This window comes from Schistocerca nitens, chromosome 3 (assembly GCF_023898315.1).
Source record: "Schistocerca nitens isolate TAMUIC-IGC-003100 chromosome 3, iqSchNite1.1, whole genome shotgun sequence".
Classification (NCBI taxonomy): Eukaryota; Metazoa; Arthropoda; class Insecta; order Orthoptera; family Acrididae; genus Schistocerca; species Schistocerca nitens.
In genome coordinates this window covers 41,110,812-41,137,454 of record NC_064616.1, presented here as the reverse complement: position 1 = coordinate 41,137,454, position 26,643 = coordinate 41,110,812, and the positions used below count along the sequence as shown (strand labels likewise).

At 38.2% G+C, this 26,643-nt stretch overlaps 1 protein-coding gene across 3 annotated transcripts in view; it reads left to right on the top strand.

Annotated features, from left to right (window-relative positions):
- Positions 1-26,643, top strand: part of LOC126247988 (transmembrane protein 183-like) — a 253,217-nt gene that overhangs the window by 162,936 nt on the left and 63,638 nt on the right. For all 3 annotated transcript variants that reach the window (XR_007545395.1, XM_049948571.1, XM_049948572.1), the window contains exon 6: positions 3,539-3,719. Coding sequence is in view for 2 of the 3 variants with exons in the window: in XM_049948571.1 (XP_049804528.1) it covers positions 3,539-3,719 (181 nt within the window). In the remaining variant the exon portion in view is untranslated. The remainder of the gene's footprint in view (positions 1-3,538; positions 3,720-26,643) is intronic.

Here is a 26,643-nt window from a genome sequence, read left to right as displayed (position 1 = left end):
AATTTATAAGAATTGAAATATCAGACAAAAAAACGAAAAAGGTTAGGTGAAATCTTACAACAAGAAGTGATAGAGCAATTAGATGAAAAGAAACAGAAATTACAAGCACTGGCCAAACGACTTGGAAGATACAAAAAAAAAGTGAAAATAGAAGGAAACAAAACAAAACCAAACATTCAACACAAACCAAAAGAAATTTTACCAGACAATAGATAACACACACATTAAAATAGACAATCCACCAAACATAACAGACATGGAACACTTCTGGAGCAACATATGGTCAAACCCGGTACAACATAACAGACATGCACAGTGGATACAAGCAGAAACAGACACATACAAGATGATACCACAAATGCCTGAAGTGATAATTTTGCAACATGAAGTCACCCGAGCAATTAATTCTACACACAGTTGGAAAGCCCCTGGAAAGGATAAAACAGCAAATTTCTGGCTAAAGAAGTTCACCTCAACACATTCACATCTAACTAAATTATTTAACAGTTACATTGCAGACCCATACACAGTCTCTGATACACTTACACAAGGAATAACTTATCTGAAACCTAAAGATCAAGCACACACAGCAAACCTAGCAAAATATCACCCCATAACATGCCTACCAACAATATACAAAATATTAACTTCAGTCGTTACACAGAAATTAATGACACATACAACACAGAACAAAATTATAAATGAAGAACAAAAAGGCTGCTGCAAGATGCAGAGGTGACATATCAAGCTAAAACTAAACTAAGGTCGCTACACTACACATACACTGATTACCGAAAAGCTTTTGATAGTGTACCCCACTCATGGTTACTACAAATATTGGAAATATACAAAGTAGATCCTAACTTGATACAGTTCCTAAACATAGTAATGAAAAATGGGAAAACCACACTTAATATCCAAACAAATTCAAATAATATCACATCACAGCCAACACAGATTAAGCGAGGAATATACCAAGGAGACTCATTAAGTCCTTTCTGGTTCTGCCTTGCTCTGAACCCACTATCCAACATGCTAAATAATACAAATTATGGATAGAACATTGCTGGAACATACCAACACAAAATCACACATTTGCTATACATGGATGATCTAAAACTACTGGCAGCAACAAATCAACAACTCAACCAACTACTAAAGATAACAGAAATATTCAGCAATGATATAAGTATGGCTTTTGAAACAGACAAATCTAAAAAAAATAGCATAATCAAGGGAAAACACACTAAACAAGAAGATTGCATATTGGATAACCACAGATGGAAAAACAGATGCCTATAAATATCTAGGATACAGACAAAAAATAGGAATAGATAATACAAATATTAAAGAAGAACTAAAAGAAAAATATAGACAAAGACTAACAAAAATACTGAAAACAGAACTGACAGCAAGAAACAAGACAAAAGCTATAAATACTTATGCTACACCAATATTGAGCTACTCATTTGGAGTAGTTAAATGGAGTAACACAGGCCTAGAAGCACTCAATACACTTACACTATCACAATGCCACAAATATAGAATACATCACATACATTCAGCAACAGAGAGATTCACATTAAACAGAAAGGAAGGAGGAAGCGGATTCATCGACATAAAAAACCTACATTATGGACAGGTAGACAATTTAAGAAAATTCTTTATAGAACGAGCAGAAACTAGCAAAATACACAAAGCAATCACTCATATAAATACATCGGCTACACCACTGCAATTTCATAACCACTTCTACAACCCTTTAGATCACATAACATCAACAGATACGAAGAAAGTAAATTGGAAAAAAAAAAAAAAAACACTACGTGGCAAGCACCCGTATCATCTAACACAGCCACACATCGATCAAGATGCATCCAACACATGGCTCAGAAAAGGCAATATATACAGTGAGATGGAAGGATTCATGATTGCAATACAGGATCAAACAATAAGCACCAGATATTACAGCAAGCATATTATTAAAGATCCCAAGACCACAACAGATAAATGCAGACTTTGCAAACAACAAATAGAAACAGTAGACCACATCACAAGTGGATGTACAATACTAGCAAATACAGAATACCCCAGAAGACATGGCAATGTAGCAAAAATAATACATCAACAACTTGCCATACAACATAAACTAATAAAACAACACGTTCCCACATTCAAGTATGCACCACAAAAATGTTCTGGAGAATGATGAATACAAATTATACTGGAACAGAACCATTATAACAGATAAAACAACACCACATAACAAACCTGACATCATACTCACCAATAAAAAGAAGAAATTAACACAACTAATCGAAATATCCATACCCAATACAACAAATATACAGAAGAAAACAGGAGAAAAAATTGAAAAGTACATCCAACTGGCTGAGGAAGTCAAGGACATGTGGCATCAGGATAAAGTTGACATTATACCAATTATACTATCAACTACAGGAGTCATACCACACAATATCCACCAGTACATCAACACAATACAGCTGCACCCAAACTTATATATACAACTACAGAAATCTGTAATTATTGATACATGTTCAATTACCCGAAAGTTCCTAAATGCAATGTAACATATACCGTACAGTTAAAAGGAAGTCACGCTTGATCAAGGTCCGCGTCACTTTCCATTTTTAACCAGACATAACGTCTGAGAAAGTAAAGAAATAATAATAATAGTAATAATGATAATAATAATAATAATAATAATAATAATAATAATAATGATTATCATTATTATTATGCAGTAATTATGGTAACTGAATATATAGTCTAGTAAGGGGGTACTTTTTGCTTGCAAAAAATGAGGTAGAAGATTTTATTTTTTTTATTGTGTACGTATATAGTTGACAGTGTGTTGAATCCAAGTTTTTGACCTCCAGAAACCTCAGGACAACTTTTTGTGGCAAAGAAGCCAAGAAATTTTGGCACTTTTGCCATGTTTTCACCTATTACACGGAAACTGTGCATCCTATGTTTAAAAGAAAAACAACAAAATGGAATTACTTTGACTATGTGTATGACTTTGAGTAAGTGTATGAATGCTTAATAGAGCCTAAAACTGAAAAACTAGATGCCTTTGTAATATGAAATTTCATGCTCTACAACTTTGATAGCTCGACATTTTTCATTTGAATTAGCTGTTTTGGAGTTACAGGCATTACTGCTGACTTTTTAGCTAAGCTGGTAGGAATGAACGAAATTTGACAACTGATTGCAGCCAAATTGCTGCATCAATTTTGACAGTTAAATAGGTCATTTGACAAAAAATTTAATGCCCTTTCACTTTGGTAAGGGTCACATTTTGAGTAGGATGCATAGTTTCCAAATATCCTGAGGGTTTTGGAGGTTGAAAACTTGGAATCAACGTACTGCCAACGATATACACAAGATAAAAATCTTCTACCTCATTTTTTGCAAGCAAAGAGCCTTGTTTGTGATGCCGTTACTGGAGCAATTATATTTAAGATAAATGTTGCCTTTGACTCTCATTACTGATTCACCTCTCTTTTTCAAACAGATACTGCACTGATGGCTGCATCACAGAAGCATCATATAATGTTATACGGAAACAACGTGGGTTGAGAACTAGGGTGATACGGTCATTGCATCGCATCTACAAACCGTTGGCGATGAAAAGAGAAACAGATTTAAATCCACCCATGTTACTGAACCGAATGATAAGGAACCAATGGGTTGAGGTAATTAATATTATTACTACAGAAAACTGCTGCGTAGATACAGTGATAACAAGCAACATTAACATTCTTCAAGCTGTTATTGTGTGATGGCTTGCTGAAAAGTAATGCCTCAGAATTTTTTATTCTGTTCTCAATACCTGTTGAGGTATTACATATGGACTCTGTCGCCTCACTGGTGCAAGTTTCAACTCTGCTGCTGGATAGGTATGAATTGTAGCGTGTAATGTGGTGGAGTGTAACATAACTATATTGGTTTGTGAGAAACAGAGTGCAGTAATTGAGTATCCACAGAAGAGTTCGTCCACACATGGAGCACCCTCTCCTTCAACATGACAATGCACAGACCACACATGAGCCCTGTGACATCTGCAATAATTGATGCCTTGTGTTCACTGTCATTGATTATTCTCCATACAATCCGAACGTGGCCCATTTTGTTTTTCATCTGTTTCCAAAACTTAAAGAACACCTTCAAGGACTTCACTTTGATAGTGATGAAGCAGCGCAAGCAGAGGTGAGGCTGTGGCTACGTCAACAAAAGTGTAACATTCTACAGTGATGGTATCAATAAACTGGGCTAGTGTTGGGAGAAATTTGTTCACCACCAGGGTGACTATGTTGATAAATAAATTCATAGATGTGAAGAATAAAGATGTAGAATAATGTTTATTTCACTTTAAAAGTTGGAGTTTTCACATAAAATTTGGGATTACTTTTCAGCATGCCCTACCAGATAAAGAATTCCTTACATGTTTTGTGGAGCAGTGTTGGTTGGCAGTGATCATTATGAGTAAGATGAGAATACAAGAGCAAGTACCAACATATGATTGTAAGCACCTTGTGAGAGTGTTATAGACAGATGATATTTTTTACAGGGATGATCTGAAATAATTGTTAAGTACAGACAGTTGTCAATATAATCACTGATTGCGTAATGTGTTTTATATCTACATACATATTCTGTAAATCACTGTAAAGTACATGGCAGTGGGTACTTTTCCTGGAACCACATGTTATACATCACTTGGTATCTGGCTCAACCACAGCTGTAGTAATCCATTTCGATGTATAAAACTGCAACAGCTGTCAGAAACAAATTTGTCGATCATTCAGTCACAACTAATTTTGTGACCATAAAGCTACATCTTCCACTGAAAATCTGGTGAACCTAAAGAAGATACTAAGTTTACAATTAGAACTAAACTTACCTTGACAGTATCAAAATGCTGCAGTGTTTTATAGTTATTTTTGACCTAGTTGCACTACTGATTTGTACTACTTCGCACTTCAGCATAAAAATAGTGTTCTCACATTCGCTGTGAATAGTAGTTCATATTTTTGTTAAGAGTATTGCTCTGAGAATTGGCTAGCTCTGTTTTTGATCTTATTTGGTTGTATTTCATTTTAGGATGTAGGTCCTATCTTCTTTTAAGTGGCTGACCGTTAGCATCTGTTTTTTATACTGCTCCACTGGTTGCTTTATTTTTTGTTTTTGGTTCTCAAATTTTTTTAATTCTGTGCACAGTTGATGTAAATGAGTTCACATTGTAATGTAATCATCACTGTGTGACGATCAGAGGAGTGTTATTCCAGTTTACTGATTTTATAGGCAAGATGAAAGAAGGTATTTTAAAATGAAAAATGTAAATGTAAAATGTAAATTTGTTGATAAAACCCTACAGCACTAAAGAATACATTTAATAAGCTGTCAGATGTTGATATCTTTAATAGTAGTCCTTACTGGTTCACCATTATTTTTTGTTTATTATAGTGCTAAGGGAAAACGTCATTATGAATCTAAGTGCATCAATCTAAATAGAGTTTTACACTTTGGAGCTAAGCATTTGGTGGAGAAAATATAGCATAAGAAGTTAATTTCTGCATAGGTATATGTATTGAATATTTTTTTGTAGAGCCAATATTTTTCAGTGATAACCTGTTTCTCTTCACAAAGTTTCTTATATATTTCACGCATTATTTGTTACTCTGACCTCTGGATAAGAATCAGCAGTAATGTGATGGAATAGTAGGAAATTATTTGTATGTGGTTCCTTAATATCTCCCTTACTTCAAATCTTCTTACACCTGGATGATGACTGCTTCTCTTGTGAGCAGTCAAAATCATGTTGCTGCTGTCACTTTTCTTCTGTACATATTGCACAAATGTTTCTGATACATTAAAAGTAGTAAGGAAAAACCATACACACGTTTGAACTTCACATCCATCTTTCAGGAGAAAGTACTTCTTTGCACTTTTGTTCGTGACTGTGCACCTGAAGACCTTGTTTTAGGTGCCTCTTAATAAGTGGAGATAAATACTGGCACTGCTTTTCTATATTGTACATGATGAAGAATCTATGAAACGTCTCCCTTGCTTCAGTCTCGCTTATGATCTCATTATACTTCCTTGGCATCTGGAGCAATACTTGTACATAGATGTTCTAGCTGACACTTCTCTCTTACCAGTTGATGTGGATGTGCATGCTTTTTTTGACTGCCTATTCATTTTTCTTATATTCCTTCTTTACTTGTTTGTGTTGTTACTTTGTTTTTTCATTTTCTTTCCCTTTTCAATTCCATTTCCCCTCTCAGATAGCCTAGGTTCCTTATCATTAGAATCAACAGTGAGTTAATTTATTTCTTCCTGATGCATATTCATTAACATCACAAAATCTTTGCCCAGATATACAGATAAATCAGTATGGAATTGCTGATTTGTCAGGAATGGAGATTTACGTAATTTATCCCCTTTTCGAAATTTTCTGGAAAGGAGAAAATTATATTATTGACTTTAGTGTCTTATCAAGCATTATGTAACATGATAAATCAGCTCTGAATCTCACCCAGTCCTGTTGAATTATGAAACTTATAATATGTGATGATTATGACCATATCTACCATTTTACCCAAAGGCAAATGTGACCTTAAGTCTGCCGATATGCACTTCATTTTTGGTACACAGGAAAATAGCACACAAGTGCAGGAAAACAATATTATGCAAAAGAAGCAGAGTGTGGTCTCTCCTGGGTTAAAACACAGTTCTAAATTTACATCATAAAGTAAAGAGCCAAATGAATGTATGTGCTGACATGTTTTGCTGATCCCAAAATTTAGATGCACTTTTTCGAGACAGAATGTAAGTGCCAATACGTTTGACTGTAAATAAACTCGCAATTTGGCGATATGCAGCATCTATTTCTTGCTGGGGGGTGGGGGGGTGGATATATATATATATATATATATATATATATATATATATACACACACAAAAATATAGCTGAAAATTGTCACCTGACGATTGTGCAACGATATGCTGGGTGTGAGGACGGTGTTATAGTTCTCCTCAATTTTCGTTAATTTTACCACAGTTTTTAAGACATGTTTCCAAGTTGAACACACCTATGCCTCTTTAAGACCTTTTACCAATTTTCCGTAAACGGTTTGCTTTCATATTTTACTTTTTACTTCTTTACTCAAAGGTGGTGGATTACGAGGGTTGTTTTTTAAGTAAGGGCCGTTTTATTTTTAAAAAAAGATACAAATACTTTTGTAAAAACAACTTTTATTTTCTGATTCTGCACACTTTTACCTATTTTACTACATAGTTGTCTTGTTTATTTAAGCACTTGTCATACCGTACAACTAAGTTTTTAATTCCCTCTTCAAAGAATTCGGCTGCCTGCTCCGATAGCCAATAGTTCACGGCCGCTTTCACTTCATCGTCGTCATTGAAGCACTGCCCGCCAAGATGGTGTTTCAGGTACTGGAAAAGGTGAAAATCGCTAGGAGAAAGGTCGGGGCTGTATGGTGCATGGTCCAAAACTTGCCAGCCAAAAGAATCAATCAAATCCCGAGTCTTTTGAGAGGTGTGAGGCCTAGTGTTATCGTGCAGGAGCAAAACTCCTTTTGTCAGCATGCCGCGCCTTTTGTTTTGAATTGCTCTGCGGAGCTTCTTTAGAGTTGCACAGTAGGCATCTGAGTTGATTGTCGTTCCTCGTGGCATGAAGTCCACTAGCAAAACACCGCGCCAGTCCCAGAACACAGTTGCCATAATCTTGCGCTTTGACAGCGTCTGTTTGGCTTTGACCTTGACGGGTGAGGTTGTGTGTCGCCATTCCATCGATTGTCGCTTGCTTTCGGGAGTGATTTGGGATACCCAGGTTTCATCTCCAGTGACAATTTGACTCAACATGTCATCCCCTTCTTCCTCGTAACGAATCAAAAAGTCAAATGAAGTGGCAAATCTCTTCCCTTTGTGGTCCTCTGTGAGGAGTCTGGGTACCCACCGAGAACACAGTTTCTTAAAGTTTAGGTTTTCAGACACAATTTTGTACAAAACCGATCTTGAAACTAGTGGAAATTCCAAAGAAAGAGTGGAAATTGTGAATCTTCTGTCCTCACGAATCTTTGTTTTGACTGCAGCCACCAAATCATCAGTGATCACAGAGGGCCGGCCTGAGCGTTTTTCGTCATGGACGTTTTGACGGCCATTTTTAAACTCTCTAACCCATTGACGCACTTTACCTTCACTCATTGCATTCAAGCCATAAACTTCTGTTAACTGACGATGAATTTCTGCAGCTGATAGGCTTCTCGCGGTCAAAAAACGTATCACTGACCGTATCTCACACGCGGCGGGTGATTCAATAATCGTAAACATTATACAGTAGCACAGCGATGCGTACACGTCAGCTACAGAGTGGCAACTTGCATCAGTGTGAATGGGAAGGATGCCGGCAAGTGGCGCGGTGGCTTGTTGCGGCGTCCGCACAAACTACGGGACTATACGCGCGAATGGCCCTTACTTAAAAAACAACCCTCGTAGTTCACACATAAATGAAATTACATATGCTACTGTAAATGTGTTGAGATACTTTATACTACTCATCAATTATACTGTTTTTCGTGACAGTGATTCCAGATTTTGCTTCTGTACAGATATTCCCCTATCTTCTTGTGCTGTTATGCAGTTAGTTTCTCAATTTTGTTCGGTCCTACTATTGATTACATGTGTTTGTGGCCACCGGATTGCTATGTTGGTCCTCCCATTTCACATATGAATACCTGGGCAGTCTCTGTGCACATGATCTGCGTGCTCAGTAGCCTCATGCCCTCTGTCATTTTATTGATGACGGCTGTGTATTTTATTTGCCAGTTTCAAAGAGGAAGGTAGGGGATGTCTATTATTTTCTCTCATGGAGATCTAATAAAAATTTAAGGTCCATAGTCCTCAAATAGCAATTGAAACTGCAGCACTTTGATATAGTTGAGCTAAGGTAAGTTTTAATTGTAAACTCTGTATCTTATATAAGTTCACCTGTTCTTCACCTGAAGATGTGACTTTATGGTCACAAAACTAGTTGTGCCTGAGTGATAACTAAATAAATTTCTTGCAGCTGTTGCGGTTTTATCAGCTGAAATGGACCACATGTTGGCATTTCTTCCCCTTCTTGTTGTGTATGGAGTGTGGCAAGAATGAGAATGACTATTTAAATGCCTGTGTGTGTGTGTGTGTGTGTGTGTGTGTGTGTTGTAATTAGTTTGATTTTGTCCTCATGATCCCTATGGGTGTGATACATTGGGGAATGAAGAGTCTCTTTAGATTCTTCACTTAATATCGATTTTTGAAATCTTGTAAGTAAGCTTTTGTGGGAAATTGGCATCAATCTAAAATCATCTGCGAATTTATGTTTGTTAACATTTTGTAATACTCATGGGAGAGTCAAACGAACCTGCAACCATTTGGGCTGCCCTTATTTTTGCATATATTCAGTGATCCCAGTGATCAAGTTAATACTGTTGTTTGGTGTAGATCCCACATGTTTGAGTAATGTTACGCGATGTACAATTTTATTTCTGAACTGTAAGACAAACTGCCAGTATTTGCACCTCTTTGAAATATTATCAGGATTCTGACTGGCTATTGTGCAGCTTTTTTTGGGATAGTATTTCACTACACATAACTGCATCATCAACAAAAAAGATACTAAAGAAATTGTAGTAATGAAAGAAAATCATAAATATTGGTTTAACTGTTACTGTGTTTCGAAATATGTGGTCCCTTTTTTTTATGAACATCTAGGAAACAACCAGTGCACTTCTCACAATATCCTGATAAATAGTCACACTGTCGTTCAATAAATTGATAAAATGCAAGCAGGGTTTTACTCCACAGTGAGAAATAATGTTTACAACTCTGTAAAGTTTTGATATACAATGTTTATTGATTCTTTTTATTAGTTGAATAAACATAACGAGAGAACTGAAGCTTGTTAATGAATAAACCAGAGCTGTATACCTCGTCAACCAATGATTGCTTTTGGTAAACTACTGATAATTGTTCTTTGTTCCGCTACATGTGTTCAAATGTAAAGTTCCACACTAACCACGCAATGTTAATCACAAGTTCAAAAGGCTCGCTCTTCTTCTTATTCTTTTGTGTGTGTGTGTGTGTGTGTGTGTGTGTGTGTGTGTGTGTGTGTGTGGTCACTTGCTAACCCACTGAATCTTGACATGCCCCCACTACTATATGCCTGAAGATTTTTTTTTAGTATCGCAAGCTAAATGGCAACTGCCCTTTTATGCCCTTGCATTGCTGTTAGGAAATCTCGCCCTCATGCATTTACGATACATACTTAACATCTGTTTATCTTACTCTATACATATGTGCAATACATCATATTAAATGGAAATTTTCTCAGCTTTCTTGTGCTGTCCTTAATTTTTTGCCGAGTCCATTATTTTACTTAATAATTCAAGTTTTGTCAGTGTAATAGTTACTTTAGGTTATGTTTCTGTTAGAAAATAAAAAACAAATAGAAATAAATACACCTACATGTCAAGTCTAAATTAATATGCTGGCACTATTTTCATTGTTCGTTAAACAACAGTGCTGGAAAAAAATTGTTACACCTTTTTAGATGTTTCCAATTCACTCAAGATTTATTGTTAAAACAGTGAATATATGAAATGATTACATTTACAGATCACTAGCACAAGTGGTTCTGAGGTACCTGGTATTGACCCTTGCCGAAAGAACCATAATAGTTCATTGTGTAGCCTCCATGGGATTGTACAGATGGCGAATACTGTTATGCGATACATTATGCCACACCTGATCGACCTGTTCATGTGGTTCTGTAAGAACTGTTGGTTAACGTGTTGCCTGAGTCACTTCTCATCCCATCATATCCCACACATGCTTGACTGGAGGCAAGTCTGGAGATTGTGCTGGCCAGGCAAATTGCTGCACATATTGCAGAACACATTGAGTCTCACGGGTAGTGTGGGTGAGCATTATCCTGTTGTACCAACACATCACCTTCTCGTTGCAAGAACAGCAAAAGAATGGGTCTGGGGTGGAGCCAGTATGTCTCGGATGAATGCACTCTACGACTCCACTCACCGTGTCTACATCGTACACACAAGCAACCGTCACTTGCATACAGGCAGAATCTGTGTTCATTGCTGAAGACCATGGTGCACAATTTCATATTCAAAGTGTCCTCTGACAGCACCAGCCAAGTCATGCACGTGGATATTGTGGCACGATTGGAAGGTGGGCTAGAGGTATGCATACCTTTAGTCCTACTACTAATAATGAGTTCACAACAGTTCGTGTTCACATGTCTGGGCTCACAAGCCGTCTTATCCGTGCTGTGGTAGGTGTACAATCTGCCACTGCTGCCCTTATGACAGTACTGGTAGGCATCCATGCTGCGTGGACATCCAGAACCTCCCATTCCATCTTGTTCAGTTGGGTTTAGGAAGCACAAGTGGATCTCTGTGGCCTGGTTACCAACTTGCTTCACCCATTTCCATCACACTGCACCCTCTGGCTGTGAACATTACCTATTGAAGGGTAGACACAGAGGGTGCTCTGGTAGCTATGCTACTATGCTGTCTGTTGGAGGATGGCACGGGAACCATATCAGTAAATCTACTATCCCCCCAGGAGGCATGTGCTGCCATCAGATCAAAATCAATGTCGTCTTTCCAGGTACGCTAATTTTCTTCCCCCAGCAGTGTATTTTGTGTAGAATTGACTTTTTATGCTTGGAATATGTATTCCAGCGTGTAGTGTAAATATATATTATTTACAAGAAATTTAATAGTATGTTCTGATACAGTTCCACATGCCCTATCCATTGACACTAAATTTATAAAGCTCACCCAAGCAATTGCTGAAATTAATATTATTTGTAAAAAGTTTGATAATGAATAACTTAAAAACTACTGGTTTTGATGGTATGGTGCTTTTTCACACACTCGTTTGACATACTTTTCTCTTTTTAAAGGTGCTGTTGATTTTCCTGTAATTGTCTTGGACCAGTTTTTATTGAATTTAGGTTTATTTAGTGGGTACTGTGGTCACTCATTTCCATCATGGAAGATAACCCCTTTTGTGTTCCACTCTATGGGCCAGGTGTGCCTGGTTTTCCCAGATGCTGCACCAAAACGGGAGTTCACATGCTGCCTTATCTGAAGCTGTGTCATTTCTCATATTTTGCTGTCAGCTAATCGTGGAGTGTGAAATCTGTAGTCTGCTGGGCCAAGTGACAGCCGTGTCATCTTCCCCTGGCGAACACAATGTCCTAGGTGTGGCTCAACCCAGAGTCCAGCTCAGCATGGCTGGCACGGCTTCCCCCATCTGTCAAATACTCGAGCACTCAGTCCCGTTCCCATCACACAAAGGTACGTGTGCACAACTGCATCTGTCTTTTAAAGCTTTGGTGTTCAGTTGTATTGGACAGTGCCCTCAAAGGTTACTGTTAATATTGTCTGTTGGGTCGTTAATGCGCAATATAAACAAGAAGGGTCCTAACACACTTTTGTGGAGCATGTCTGAAATTTTTAGACAACATAGTTGCGTGGAGATAACAGTGATTGGTTTACTTATAATCAATTATTCAAAATGACAGTCACAATCGCATTATTTATTTTCTCACCAACCGGTTTCAACTGGTGATGGGGTCATCTTCAGTGCAATTTACACCAGCCTGTGCACGGTTGGTAACTATCTCAACTGTGCACAGGCAGGGTGACGACTGCCCTTTAAATATCTGGGTGTAACACTGCAAAGCAATATGAAATGGAATGAGTGTGTAAGGATTGTGGTAGGGAAGGCATGTGTGGTTCTTTTGTAAAGGAGAATGCATATAGGATGTTGGTGTGACCTATTCTTGAGTATTGCTTGGGATCTGCACCAGCTCAGATTAAAGGATACTGTGTCAAATGCTTTTCAGAAATGTAGAAATATGGGAGGTGCCTAGTGGCTTTCATCCATAGTTCACAGTATATCAAGTGAGAAAAGGGGAAGCTGAGTTTCACATGATTGATACTTTCTAAAACCATGCTGATTCATGGACATAAGCCCAGAATTCCACAGCAAACCAATGTTGGGGATATTGGTCTGTAATTTTGCAGGTCCATTCTTGTACTCTTCTTATTTCCTTCTGTGCATTTTTTACAATCACTTCAGATCGTGGTCTGGGTGAGAGAATCATGGTAATTGTAAGCTAAGTAAGGGGCCAGTGCTGTAGAGTACTCTTTGTAAAACCTAATTGGTTTTCCATCAGGACCTGGTGACTAATTTGCTTTCAACTCTTCAAGTTGTTTCTCCATGCCAGGGATGCTTAGTACGATGTTGTCCATATGGGACTCTGTGCAATTATCAAATGACAGTATGTTTGTACAATTTTCCCGTGTGAATGATTTCTTGAATATGAAATTTAAAACTTTGGCCTCTTTTTTTTTTGCTATCTTCAACTGTCACACCAGACTGGTCAACGAGTGACTGAATAGAAGCCTTAGACCCGCTTAGCGATTTTGCATAGGACCAGAATTTTCTCAGTTTCTCAGTCAGATCTTTTGTTAAGATGTAACAGTGGTAGTTGTATGCTTCGCTTAGAGATCTTTTCACAGATGTGTGAATCTCTTTTAATTTTTACTTATCACCTGCACACTCTGGTTTGAATTGAGTGTGGAACATCCTTTGCTTCTGCAGCATTTTCTGAATTTTGTTGCTGAACCTTGAGGGTCTTTTCTGTCCTTAATCCAATTACTACGCACAAACTTGTCTAGAGCACAATTTACAATCTGCTTAAACTTTGTCCATAATTCCTCTATGTCCATCATACTGAAACTAAATGATTGCAATTCATCATCTAAGTGAGATGCTAACAACTGCTTATCTGCTCCTTCTAGAGGAAACACTCTCTTAGCCTTCTTGATTAATTTATTAACTTCCATACCCATAGTTGTTATGATATCATGATCACAAATCTCCATCTCTATACTGATGCCATTGATAAGATTTGGCCTGTTTGTAGCTACAATGTCTAAGACATTTTCATTACATGTGGGCTGTCAAACTAGCTGCTCAAGACAGTTTTCAGAAATAGTGTTCAAAAGTACTTCACAAGACTGTCTGTGTGCACCCCCTCAGAACTTTGACAAAGCTGTAGAGTGTTTTTGTGATAATCCATTAAATGTGTATTTGGAAGAAACTATGGCAATGAGTTATTTAAAATAAGTCAACTTTTCTATAAGAAGCTGCCTTTCAAATAGAAGGAGCTTTTACATAAACACATTAATTTTTTGCCCATGTTAATAATCGTAAATTATTCCCTTAAAGTGTCATATTTAAGTTATTCAAATGGCTCATTATATCAGTGACAGATGTCATGTGCAAACTATGGAACAAGGTGTGAACATAGTGCAATAGGGTTGCATGAGAAGCAGCTGACCAGCTGTACCTACCTGGTGGGGTCTGTGGGTGATTGTGGTCACCCACTGTCCATGTGGGAGAGTTGGAACAATCTGCTTTAGAACCTCTGGGGAGATTACGTAGTCAAATGATTAATTGTTATAGTCGGGTTTTCTACTATTATCTTAGACAGTGCTTTTATTGCCCTGGTGAACAATTCATTCATTTGAGTAATTAATTGTTGTAGTTTGGGATGCTGATAACATCTTTGGCACTTCTTTAATTACTCTGGTGGTTATTGCATTCCATCCATTTTTATCTTCAAATGCAATACCTCTGTTTATAAATCTCCTGTCATTAATTTAAATTTAGTTAGAATCTCACATTGATACTGATTAAAACCAAAGGGGCTTACATTACGTAGTTGGCTATTCATACAAACATCTGATTGTGAAACTATTATAAAAAATACATTTCATGTTATGATGTTTTAAAAGGATTTGCAAGAAGTTTGTCACGAAGTTAGTTTTTCAAGGGTTCCGGATTTACACCTTTTTATTCTTATTTCAACAAGTATTCTTCTGTTAAATTAAATCCATATTTTCGTTTGCATGTAACAGAATTTTTCATACGTATGCAGTAGTCTCCTTGCATTCTGTCACTCCTGTAAGAGCTATTGAGTGCAGAAGAATTTACTAGTATTCTCATGATTTTGATGTACTCTTCTGTAAACTAATATAAGGCCTGGAAAATGCAATAGTATTCTTTTTCCTTGCAGAAAAATTTGTATATCATCCATTTTGGCCTGTTGGCAATTTTGTAGTTAACCTATTTGTGTTACAATACATAGGAAACGTGCTATTGGCTCAGATTACTTCTGTGTAGGCAGCTAGTCATTCCTCTCACACCAACAGTTTCTATTGCTGTTCATAATTTTCCACATGCCAACAAACATGTTACTGAATAAACACAGATCCTAAGCATTTTCAATGTAAGCCACCCTGTTAAAAGCAATTTCTTGTGAAACACTGACTAGAATATAAAAAAAATTGCTTCTAGTGTATTATGCTGATCTGACATTGTGTTCATTCCATCTAAGTATTTGTCACACACTGATATGAAGTATCTAATACTGCTTGTAATCAGTCATGAAGTTGTAAACATGTTTTAGTCTTTTGGATCAGTTTATTTGTTTCATTGATGTCTGCTTCTTCAGTGCAGCTAAGGATTGAATTTTTTCCTCCCACAGACAAAATCCTTTTATTGTTTATACTGTAATTTAAAACTCCTATACGAGTCTGGACCTACACTACTACAGTCATCAAATGTAGGGTGAGATGTAGTGGTGAGGACCTAGTCCCACTCAAGAGCACCGAGAATGATGATTGGTAATAACATATTTATTAGGCAGTAATACACGATCATCTTCCAAAACATCGCACCACAGCTGGCCCAGTAAAGCGGTGTGTCATCAGCACTGGAAGGCTGGTGTGGGTCCGACTTGCAGTGCAGTGAAGTGGCAGTTGCCAACTGTTGTCACGGGACATTCATCGACCAGTGGACTGCGGCAGCATCTAGCTCTGTGTATCGATCTCCAGAGTGCGCTCGTGATGTTGAAGATTTGCACTCGGGAGTCTCACTCTGAGTCCACCTGAAGTACTTGCTGGCTCGCTTGGGGCAGCTCTCAGCTGCCCATGAACCATGAACGTGAAAAACAGTATTCCATTTGAGTCCATACACGTATCATGGCACTGCACTGAACAGATATTTGAATGTTGTGCAGGGGCAGTTGAATTTAGTAAAACTAAACTTCTTATTGTTGTTGTTTATAGGTCCCGTAACTCTGACTTCAGAGCATTTCTGCTCATGCTATAGAGGGTTCTTGATTCACTTTATAGGAAGTACCAGAAATAGTTCCATGTGGTGACTTCAATATAAATTTTGTATATGATGGTGCAAGAAAAAGGATATTGGTAGATCTCCTAAATTCATATGATCTGATGCAGATTGTGTTTTTTCCAACTAGGGTGTAGGGGAACAGCAGCACAGCTATAGACAGTACTTTTATTGATTCTTCAATTCTGTTAGTAAAAGGATGAAGGATCTTTTAGACCATGATACACAAATTTTAACACTAAAAGGATTTTGTACTCAAACAAATGTCACATATAATTACAAACTATGTAGGAAAGCATTCTCCTAAGTAAATTAGAATATTACGGTGTCACCAGCAATACTGCGAAATGGTTTGAGCCTTATCTGTCGAACTTGTTGTGGGCTTTAGTGATCGTGTACTGCAAGCCCATTGGTTCCTATAAGTAGAATTCGTATTTGTGCTTCACATTCTACACTCTTATTGTTAGCTAAAGGTTTTGTTTTGTACCTGCATCTGTCAGTGTACAATACCCAGTGTTTATGTTTATTAGTGTCATTTAGACTCGGTACATTTAAGGTAGCATTTTTTATAGCTTTATTGTGTCACTTTCGCGTGCACGTAAATGCTTGTTTAAATTACAAATACGAGGGATAATCAGTAAGTGCAGCTTACCGGAGGTCATTTAATTCATTTATAATATTCACTAGATAGCCCCTGGCAGTTTACTGTAGGTCACTGTCTTATTCTTTAGTATTCACTAAATAGCCCCTAGCAGGAAAATAAGCACCAGATCTCGCTCCTACCATAAATTTTTATATTCATTATTGAGTGTCCTTTCTGCCAACTAGAGTGTAGCTGTTAACCTTATGTGACAGTAGGTTTCCTTAAGTATTTTTATAGTAATTCAGTTATTAGCTAGATGGATAGGGACTGTGTCTGTTGTGTGCAGATGGAGGGGAGTTGGCCAAAGTCCAAACGCAGCTGGAAGCTTTGTTGGCCACAGTCAACAAGAGTGCCACCTTGAGGTGCGGTGAGGATGGGGTGCATGGGGCAGCCTCTGCTGTACAGGATGTGCAGGGGGGGATGTCACAGCTCTCTTGTCACTGAGCCGACCTCAGGTGCAACTGAGCTGGCTGGCCCAATCTCACCTCAGTGTGGGTGGCAGACTGTGTCGATGTCTTGAGCCTCAAGACGAAGGCTGCACGGGGGAAGCAGGCTCCTGCCAAATCCCATGCACTTTGCTAATAGATTCAGTGTGCTATGTGATGCTGGGAGGGGGGGAGGGGGGGGGAGGCTGAGCCGGATGAGACTGCACCTTCTGACAGAATAGTGGCTGCTCCTTCAGCAAGGTCTGGACAGGCAGATGGGGGTAGGGGTTTGTTAGTTATTGGCAGCTCCAATGTTAGATGCGTCATGGAGCCCCTCAGGAACATAGCGGCTAGGGTGGGGAAGAAGTCCAATGTTCATTCAGTGTGCTTGCCAGGTGGCCTTGTCCAGGATGTGGAAGAGGCTCTTCCGGCGGCTATCGAGCATGCAGGGTGCAGCCTGCTGCAGATTGTTGCCCATGTCGGCACCAGTGATGCCTGTCATCGGGGTTCCAAGGAAATCCTTGGGTCCTTTCGGCAGCTGGCTAAATTGGTGAAGGCAGCCTCCATCTCTTGAGGAGTGGAAGCCAAGCTGACGATCTGCAGCATCGTACCCAGGGTGGACCGGGGTTCTCTGGTTTGGAGTGGAGTGGAGAATCTAAACCAGAGGCTACGTCAACTCTGTGATGAAAATGGTTGTAGATTCCTTGACCTACGCTATGGGGTGGAAGGTTGTTGGACGCCCCTCGATAGATCAGGGGAGCACTACACACAGGAAGCAGCTACATGTGTAGCACAGTACTTGTGTCGTGCACATGGGGTTTTTTTAGATTAGGTTCCTCCCCATGGGAAATAAACCGCTGGCCCGAAAAATTACCAGTTCATGACACTGATGTGCGTGTGCCAACTGTAAAAATTGTTAGTTTGCCTAAACAGGTCATCCCAAAGGATTTAAATATGCTTAATCTCATGTTAGTAAATTGTTGAAGTGTCTGTAGCAAGATCCCAGAGTTAATCTCCGAAATAAACAGTAGCAATGCCAATATTGTATTAGGTACCGAAAGCTGGTTGAAACCGGACATAAAAAGCAGTGAAATTTTGAACTCTGATTGGACAATGTTTAGGAAGGATAGGACTGATGCTATGGGAGGTGGTGTGTTCATTGCAGTTAAAAGCTGTTTAAACGCAGTTGAGATCACTACTGCGTCGGACTGTGAAATAGTCTGGATAAAGCTGTCAATCAGACAAGGACTGACCATTGTATTAGGATGTTTTTATAGACCACCAGCATCCACAACAAACGTCGTAGAATGTTTCAGTGACAGTCTTGAGTACATAGGAAGCAAATACCCAAATTATCCATTAGTTATAGGTGGAGACTTTAATCTAGAACCCATTGACTGGGAAAATTACACGTTTATCACAGGGGGCAGAAGCAAAGATTCGTGTGAAGTTATCCTAGGAGCACTCTCAACATACAACTTTGAGCAATTGGTTAGAAAACCAACTCGAGATGGGAACATTTTAGATATCTTGGCGACAAACAGACCTGATCTTTTTGAGGAAGTTAACCTAGCACCATGTGTTAGAGAAGTGTGTGCCTAGCAAAAGTATAGGGGAGGGAAAGGATCCACCTTGGTACAACAAACATATTAGGAAGTTGCTGAAAATTTTGCACAGTTGTTTTAAACGTAGTCACTGCCCCGCTAACAAACAGAAATTATGCGAAATGAAAGCAGTTGTCAGAAGTACAATGAGAGACTCTTTTAACGAATTTGAAAGCAATATTTTATCTGCAGATTCTAAAAATAACCCCAAAAAATTTTGGTCGTACGTAAAATCTATGAACGCTACAAATACTTCAATACCTTCTCTTGCTGACAGTACAGGTAATGTAACTGATGATAAACAGAAGGCCGAAATTCTAAACCTAGCTTTCAAAAACTCGTTTACGATAGACGACTGCAGCACCATTCCCTCTTTCGCCGAACAAACGAAAGGATGGCTGACATAGTGTTTAGTGTATCTGGGATTGTAAAACAGCTAAGATCTTTAGACGCCAGAAAGGCATCTGGCCCAGACGGTATCCCCGTAAGATTTTATGTTGACTATGCTACAAATATAGCACCATTCTTATCAGTCATCTATTATCAGAGATCATTGGAACGGTGGAAAGTTCCACGGGACTGGAAGAAAGCCCAGGTCTTAGCAATCTATAAAAAGGGTAGAAAATCGGATGCACATAATTACCGGCCAATTTCACTGACGTTGATTTGTTGTAGAATCATAGAAAATATTTTGAATTCAGACATAATGACCTTTCTAGACTCTGAGAAGCTCATCTGCAGAAACCAGCATGGTTTTAGGAAACAGCAGTCATGCGAGACACAGCTGGCCCTCTTTGTGCGTGGTATACAACAGCCTCTAGATACCGCCTCCCAGGTTGATGCCATATTTCTCGACTTTCGAAAGGCATTTGACTCAGTTCCGCACTGTCGCTTGCTACAAAAACTGCACGCTTACGGTCTATCCAATGACATATGCGGTTGTATAGAAAGTTTTCTAACAGACTGAGTGCAGTATGTCGTCCTGAACGGGGTAACTTCAACAGAAACAAGAGTAACTTCAGGTGTGCCCCAGGGCAGCATAATAGGTCCTCTGCTTTTTATGATTTACATAAACAATTTGGTTGATGGTGTTGACAGCGGCCTTGGACTGTTTGCTGATGATGCTGTAGTCTACAGGAAAGTAGTATCACACAAAAGTTGTGAAGAAATCAATGAGGATTTGCAGAAAATAAATGTGTGGTGTAATGACTGGCGGTTATCTCTTAATATTAGTAAGTGTAACCTACTGCGTATAACAAGGCAAAAATCCCCACTAATGTATGAGCACAAAATAAATCATCAGTCTTTGGAAGTGGTAACATCAGTAAAGTATCTGGGTGTGACTATTTGAAATGATCTCAAATGGAATGATCAGATTACACAAGTAACGGGTACGGCAAACTCTAGATTGTGGTTTATTGGTAGAATCCTGAATCGATGCAGTCCTTCAACAAAGGAAATAGCTTACAATACGTTAGTTCATCCAGTCTTGGAGTATTGTTCGTCTGTATGGGACCTTTGCCAGTTGGGTCTCATTCAAGAGATTGAGAAGGTCCAAAGAAGAGTGGCAAGATTCCTGACTGACTGGTACATTTAGCCATTGCGAGAGCGTTACAAATCTCATAGAAAGTTTGAAGTGGGACACACTTGCAGATCGACGATGCGCTAAATAGAAGGGGCTGCACACTAAATTCCGAAATCCAATCTTCCATATATTATTACCACCAACTTTCAAATGACGTAATGATCACCATTCAAAGGTAAGGGAAATAAGAGCTTGTACTGAGGCTTTCAGACAGTCGTTTTTCCATTGAGCGATCCGCGAGTGGAACAGAGGGGGGGAAATATAAATTTGGCACGAATTGTGCACTCCGCCACACACCGCTTGGTGGCTAGCAGAGTATATATGTAGATATGTAGATGTAGAAATGGTGTTGTTGTGAAATACCTGTGCATTAAGTAGTCAGTCGTCATCTGACTGGGAATTAATTACATTTGGTGTTCCTCAAGGTTCCATTTTGGGTCCATTGCTTTTTATTATTAATATTAATGACCTCTCGTCTGTTACATTGCCAGATGCTAGGTTTGTTTTGTTTTCAGATGTTACAAACATTGCAATAAGTGGCAAGTCAAGTACAGATTTAGAAATAGCTGCAAATCAAATTTTCACTGACATTAATAAGTGGTTTAAAGCTAATTCTTAGTCATTAAACTTTGAGAAGACCCACTATGTGCAGTTCAGAACCTGTAAGAGATTTCCTTCCAGCATGAGTATAACATATGAAGACACGCAGATCAAAGAGGTTGACAGTGTTCAATTTCTGGGATTACAACTCGATAATAAATTCAGTTGGGAAGGACAGACCACAGAATTACTTAAGTGCCTAAACAAGTCTGTATTTGCCATGAGAATGATGTCAGATGTAGGGGATATAAATATTAAAAAACTTCCATACTGTGCTTACTTTCATTTTATTATTTCGTATGGGATCATCTTCTGGGGCAACTCATCAAACCGAGAAAAAGTTTTTAGGGAGCAAAAGTGTGTGATTAGAATCTTTTGTGGTGTAAATTCAAGAACATCTTGTTGAAACCTGTTCAAGGAACTTTGTATTCTAATAACTGCTTCTCAGTATATTTATTCCTTAGTGAAATTTGTTGCAAGTAATACATCTCTATTTCCAGCCAATAGCTCAGTACACAGTATGAATACTAGGAATAAGAAGAATCTATATAAAGGCCTAAAATCACTTACCTTGGTCCAAAAAGGGGTCCAATATTCAGGAACACACAATTTTTTATAAATTGCCAGCAACCATTAAAAAACTTGGTTTCAGATAAAGCACAGTTTTAACAGAGTTTGAGAGACTTTTTGATGGGTAACTCCTCCTACTCCATAGGTGAATATCTTAACAGAGACTCTTAAGTCAGCTTAAGTAAAAATGTTAGATTTCAGTTTTGAAAACACTTGGTCACAACAGTCAAGATTAGGTATTTTGCGTATGATGAATTTATTAATAGTGGATAACAGTGTTTCATTCTGACAGTGTGTTAATTCTGTAAATATTAGCTGCCCCAGTTTACTGCATTGTATTAGCTTATTTTTGACTATCTCCTGACAAATGGTCAGGGTAGTAAGTATTATATTCAAATGTTTTATGTTTTTATGTCATACTTTCTGACATGATCAACACCCACGAGAATCATCTCATTTTTTGGGGCTATGGAACGAAAACTGAATCTAATCTAATCTAATCCAACAACAATAGAGTGTTTTTTAAACCTCATCAAGGAACAAGAGTGGCAGGATGTTTATAGTGCTGATAACATAGATGTCAAATATAACACATTTCTCATGTTCTTTGAGAGTTGATTTCCATTAGAATGTTATAAATGGGGTACTAGCAGTAAAAGGCAGCCTGGGTGGCTGACTAACGCGATAAGGATATCATGTAGAACAAAGCGGACATTATATCAAAATGTAAGAAGTAGTCACAATCAGGCTGCAGTAGCCTATTACGAACAGTACTGTAAGGTGCTTAAAATGTTATCAGGAAGGGAAAGAGTATGTAGTATGCAAATAGAATAGCTAATTCACAGGATAAAATTAAAACCCTATGGTCAGTTGTGAAGGAAGTGTCTGGTCAACAGCACAAGGTCGATGAGATAAAGTCAGTTCGTAGTAAAAATGTTTCTGATACGGATAAATCAAATATATATACAGTATTTAACAATCATTTTCTGAGCAGTGCTGCTTAATTAAATAAAAATTTAGTTTCTACAGGGAATCTATGACACTCTTGTCAAATGCGTTTCCAAGATTGATGTCTGAAATACCCCTCTGTGATACACACAAGGGGGAGAGTGAATCAATAATTAAATCACTGAAGATGGAGTGCCTAGCAGAATATTTAAGTACTGTGCTGCACATGTTAGCCCTGTATTTAACCATATTTGTAATTTTTCCTTTAGGAATGGTCATTCCTGAATGATTAAAGTACTCAGTAGTAAAGCCACTTTATAAAAAGGAAGAAAGGGAAAATGTAGACAATTTTAGACGTATTTCTATGCCATCAGTGTTTGCTGAAATTATTGAAAAGGCTGTGTATGAAAGGATAATTGATCATATTATATCACATGATTTGCTATCAAATGTACAGTTTGGCTTTTGAAGTCGTTCAACAAGTGAACATGCGATTTTCTCTTTTCTCTGTGAGGTGCTGGATGGGTTAAACAAAGGGTTTTGAATGCTAGGCATATATTTTGATTTAAGTAAGGCGCTTGATTGTGTTGATCACAAAATATTGCTCCAGAAGTTGAACCATTATGGAATACGGGGAGTAGATCACAATTGGTTCACCACTTACTTTAGCAGCAGACGGGAAAAGGCTATTATTCGCAGTGTTGAAAATGGCTGTGATGTGGGGTCCCACTCAAGTGGGGAGTGCCCCAGGGATCAGTGTTGGGGCCATTATTGTTCTCTAGTATTATGGGTAACTGAAAATATTTCTGTTTGCTGATGGCAGCTTGGTAGTAAAGGATGTCGTGTGCAACCATGGCTCAGTTTCAAATAGTTCAGTACATGACATAAGTTCATAGCTTGTAGAAAATAAACTAATGCTAAATCATAGTAAGTCTCAGTTTTTACAGTTTCTAACACACAGTTCAACAAAATGGGCAATTCAAAGAATGGGCATATATTAGTGAAACTGAACAGTTCAAATTTCTAGGTGTTCAGATAGATAGTAAGCTGTCGTGGAAAGCCCACATTCAGGATCTTGTTCAAAGACGTAATGCTGCCATTTTTACTATTCGAACGGTATATGAAGTGAGTGATTGCTAGACATGAAAATTAGTCTACTTATTTTCATTCACTTATGTCATATGGTATTAATTTTGGGGTAACTCTTCCCATTGTACAAGGAAATTTTTAGCTAGGAATGGGCAGTGTGGGCAATAAGTGGTGTAAGTTCATGAACCTCTTGTCAACGTCTGTTCACAAGTCTCAGTATTTTGACATTGGCTTCTCAATATATATATTCCTTACTGTCATTTCTTGTTAATTAGCTTATTCCCAAGAATAAGCAGCTTTCACTCAGTTGATACTCAGCAGAAATCAAATCTGCATTTGGATTGGACTTCTTTAACTCTTGTTCAGAAAGGTGTGCAGTATAGTGCTGCATCCATTTTCAATAAGCTACCCCTAGAATTGAAAAATCTTAGCAGTAATGCACGGGCTTTCAAATTGAAACTGAAGAGGTTCCTCATGGGTCGCTCCTTGTATTCTGTCGATGAGTTCCTTGACAAATTAAGCTGATTCATGGTTATTGTTGATTGGTTTACTTAAACTTATGGACTGACTTTTTTCGGGTTGATAAACATTTATTTTTATCTGTTATTACTTTTATGTTGTGATTTCATGTACTGACACATTCCATGACCTTGTAGATTTGCTCCTCAATTTGGCCCTATGGAACTTGACGTGCAAATAAAAATAAATAACATATTTGGTTCATAACTTGACCAATTTCGGTATGTGACCTGAGAGAAAGTGACCTTTATCACTATCTCCCCCTCCTTTGAAAAGGCGAGATTACCTGGACAACAATATAATCCTGTATACAAAAACAACATTGTATCGCTGCCTCGGTAATAAAAATATACAAACACTTTAAAAATACTATAAACAGAACAAAATACAACTGGATGAATTCCTAATGAGCAACACTAGCACAAACAAAGTGCAGTGTAGGCAAATAATAATCTCAGATCTTATCTAGTGATGAGGCGTAAGACCATTTCAGATGTACTCTGGTCATCAGTTGTCTGTTTGTTCTTCGTTCCACTGGGTTTCACATTCTGTACTACAGATGCTGCTGGTATCTGTGGCAATGTATTGACAGCTTCTTTAAAAGGTTTAATGTGTCCCACATGAATAATTGAAGTCTACATTGACATCTGTATTTTAACGTTGACAGGTGACATCATTTCCATTACTAGGTATGATCCATGCTATTTGGTCAAGAATTTCTTTGTTTTGCTTTTTGGTGTATATGGATTTGTCATTAATACCCATTGGCCAACCCTGTACTGTGGTAACCTCCCTAAGTGTTGTCCTATCTCCTCTTGTTGCTCTGAGGCTTTCGTATTTGTGCCATTAATATGTTGCCAAATATTTTGTAATTTTGTTAGGAAACTGTAATTTCTTAGGAAACTTTTTTGTTGATTCGATGTCAGATCTGAGCTTTGACTTAATCGCTCCAAAAGGTGAAGCCATTTTTCTCCCATATATTACCACTTATGGCGAAAGACCGGTAGCTGTATGGACTTTAAATTTGTGTGCAGCAGTTACAAAATTTAAATATATGTCTCAATTCTCATGATTACTGCTAACATAATAGCTCAACATCTTTGAAATCATGCGATAAACTGTCTCTGTTCTCCCATTGGCTCTTGGTGGAAGGGGCTTGTTTGCTGCTTGCAAATTCAAAGCAACCAATACAATTGCTTCAGAAGATCTGACATGAAATTGGTGCCCTGGTCTGTAATTAATGGCTCGAGAATGCCAAATGTGATCAACCAAATGTCTACTAACACTTGAGTGACTGTACTTGCTTTTCGGTCAGAAATTGCAACCACTGCTATATAACGCCAGAAATTGTCAACTATGGTGTTTAATTAAAAGGGTGTAAAATGTCTATCCCAAGAATTTCAAATGGTTTAGATGCTTCTGTTAGACATTGTAATGGAATCTGTCGATGGCTAAGATCAACTCATTGTGCACAAGGTATGTAGTTCCTGACATGCTGCTCGACATCTCATTTTTTAGTCTTCCATCAAAATTTGTTGGCACTTGGTCTGTCAGTTGTTCTTTGCCTGTCATAGCCTGACAACATATGTCATGTGCTTGTGCCAAGATTTTGGTCTGGAAAGCTGCAGGTAATACCACTTGTAATCTGCACTTCATTGTGCTGCATAGGAAGCAATTGTGCATCTCGAGCTGAAGTTGCAGCTTGAATTGTTGACAGTCAGTATCATCAACTTGGACCTTTCACCATTCAGCAATGCTCCTGACTAGTGTTTGTAGAACTGCAATTTCTCTTCTCAAACTTTCGGCATTAGTGTGCCGTTTCCCTGGCTTGTATATTACCTCGTAATCAAAATAACTCAAACGGAGTGCCCACCTTATTAATCTGCTGCAAGGGTCCTTAAGTCCTAATAAGCATTTGAGAGCAGCATGATTTGTCACTACCTTAAACTTTTGGCTGTATAAATAACAGTGGAAGGATGTAATACCATAGATTACTAACTGCTAGCATCTCCTTCTCAGTTGTGGAATAATTTTCCTCTGCTTGGTTCAACTATCAGGATGTGTATGCTACAGGACACTCTTTACCATCTGTATTCTGTCCTAGGACAACCCTCAGAGCCCTATAACTTGAATCACAAAAAATAATAAATTCTTGTTTGAACTAGGAATATCAAAACTGGGTCTGACGTCAGTGCTCACCTTAAAGTATTGAACGCTGTCTGGCATTCAGTAGGCTATTCAAATTTTGCTCCTTTCCATAAGAAACAGTTCAAAGGTCCAGCAGTTTCAGCAGAGTCCTTTATGAATCGTCGATAATAATTATAGTGACCATTGAAA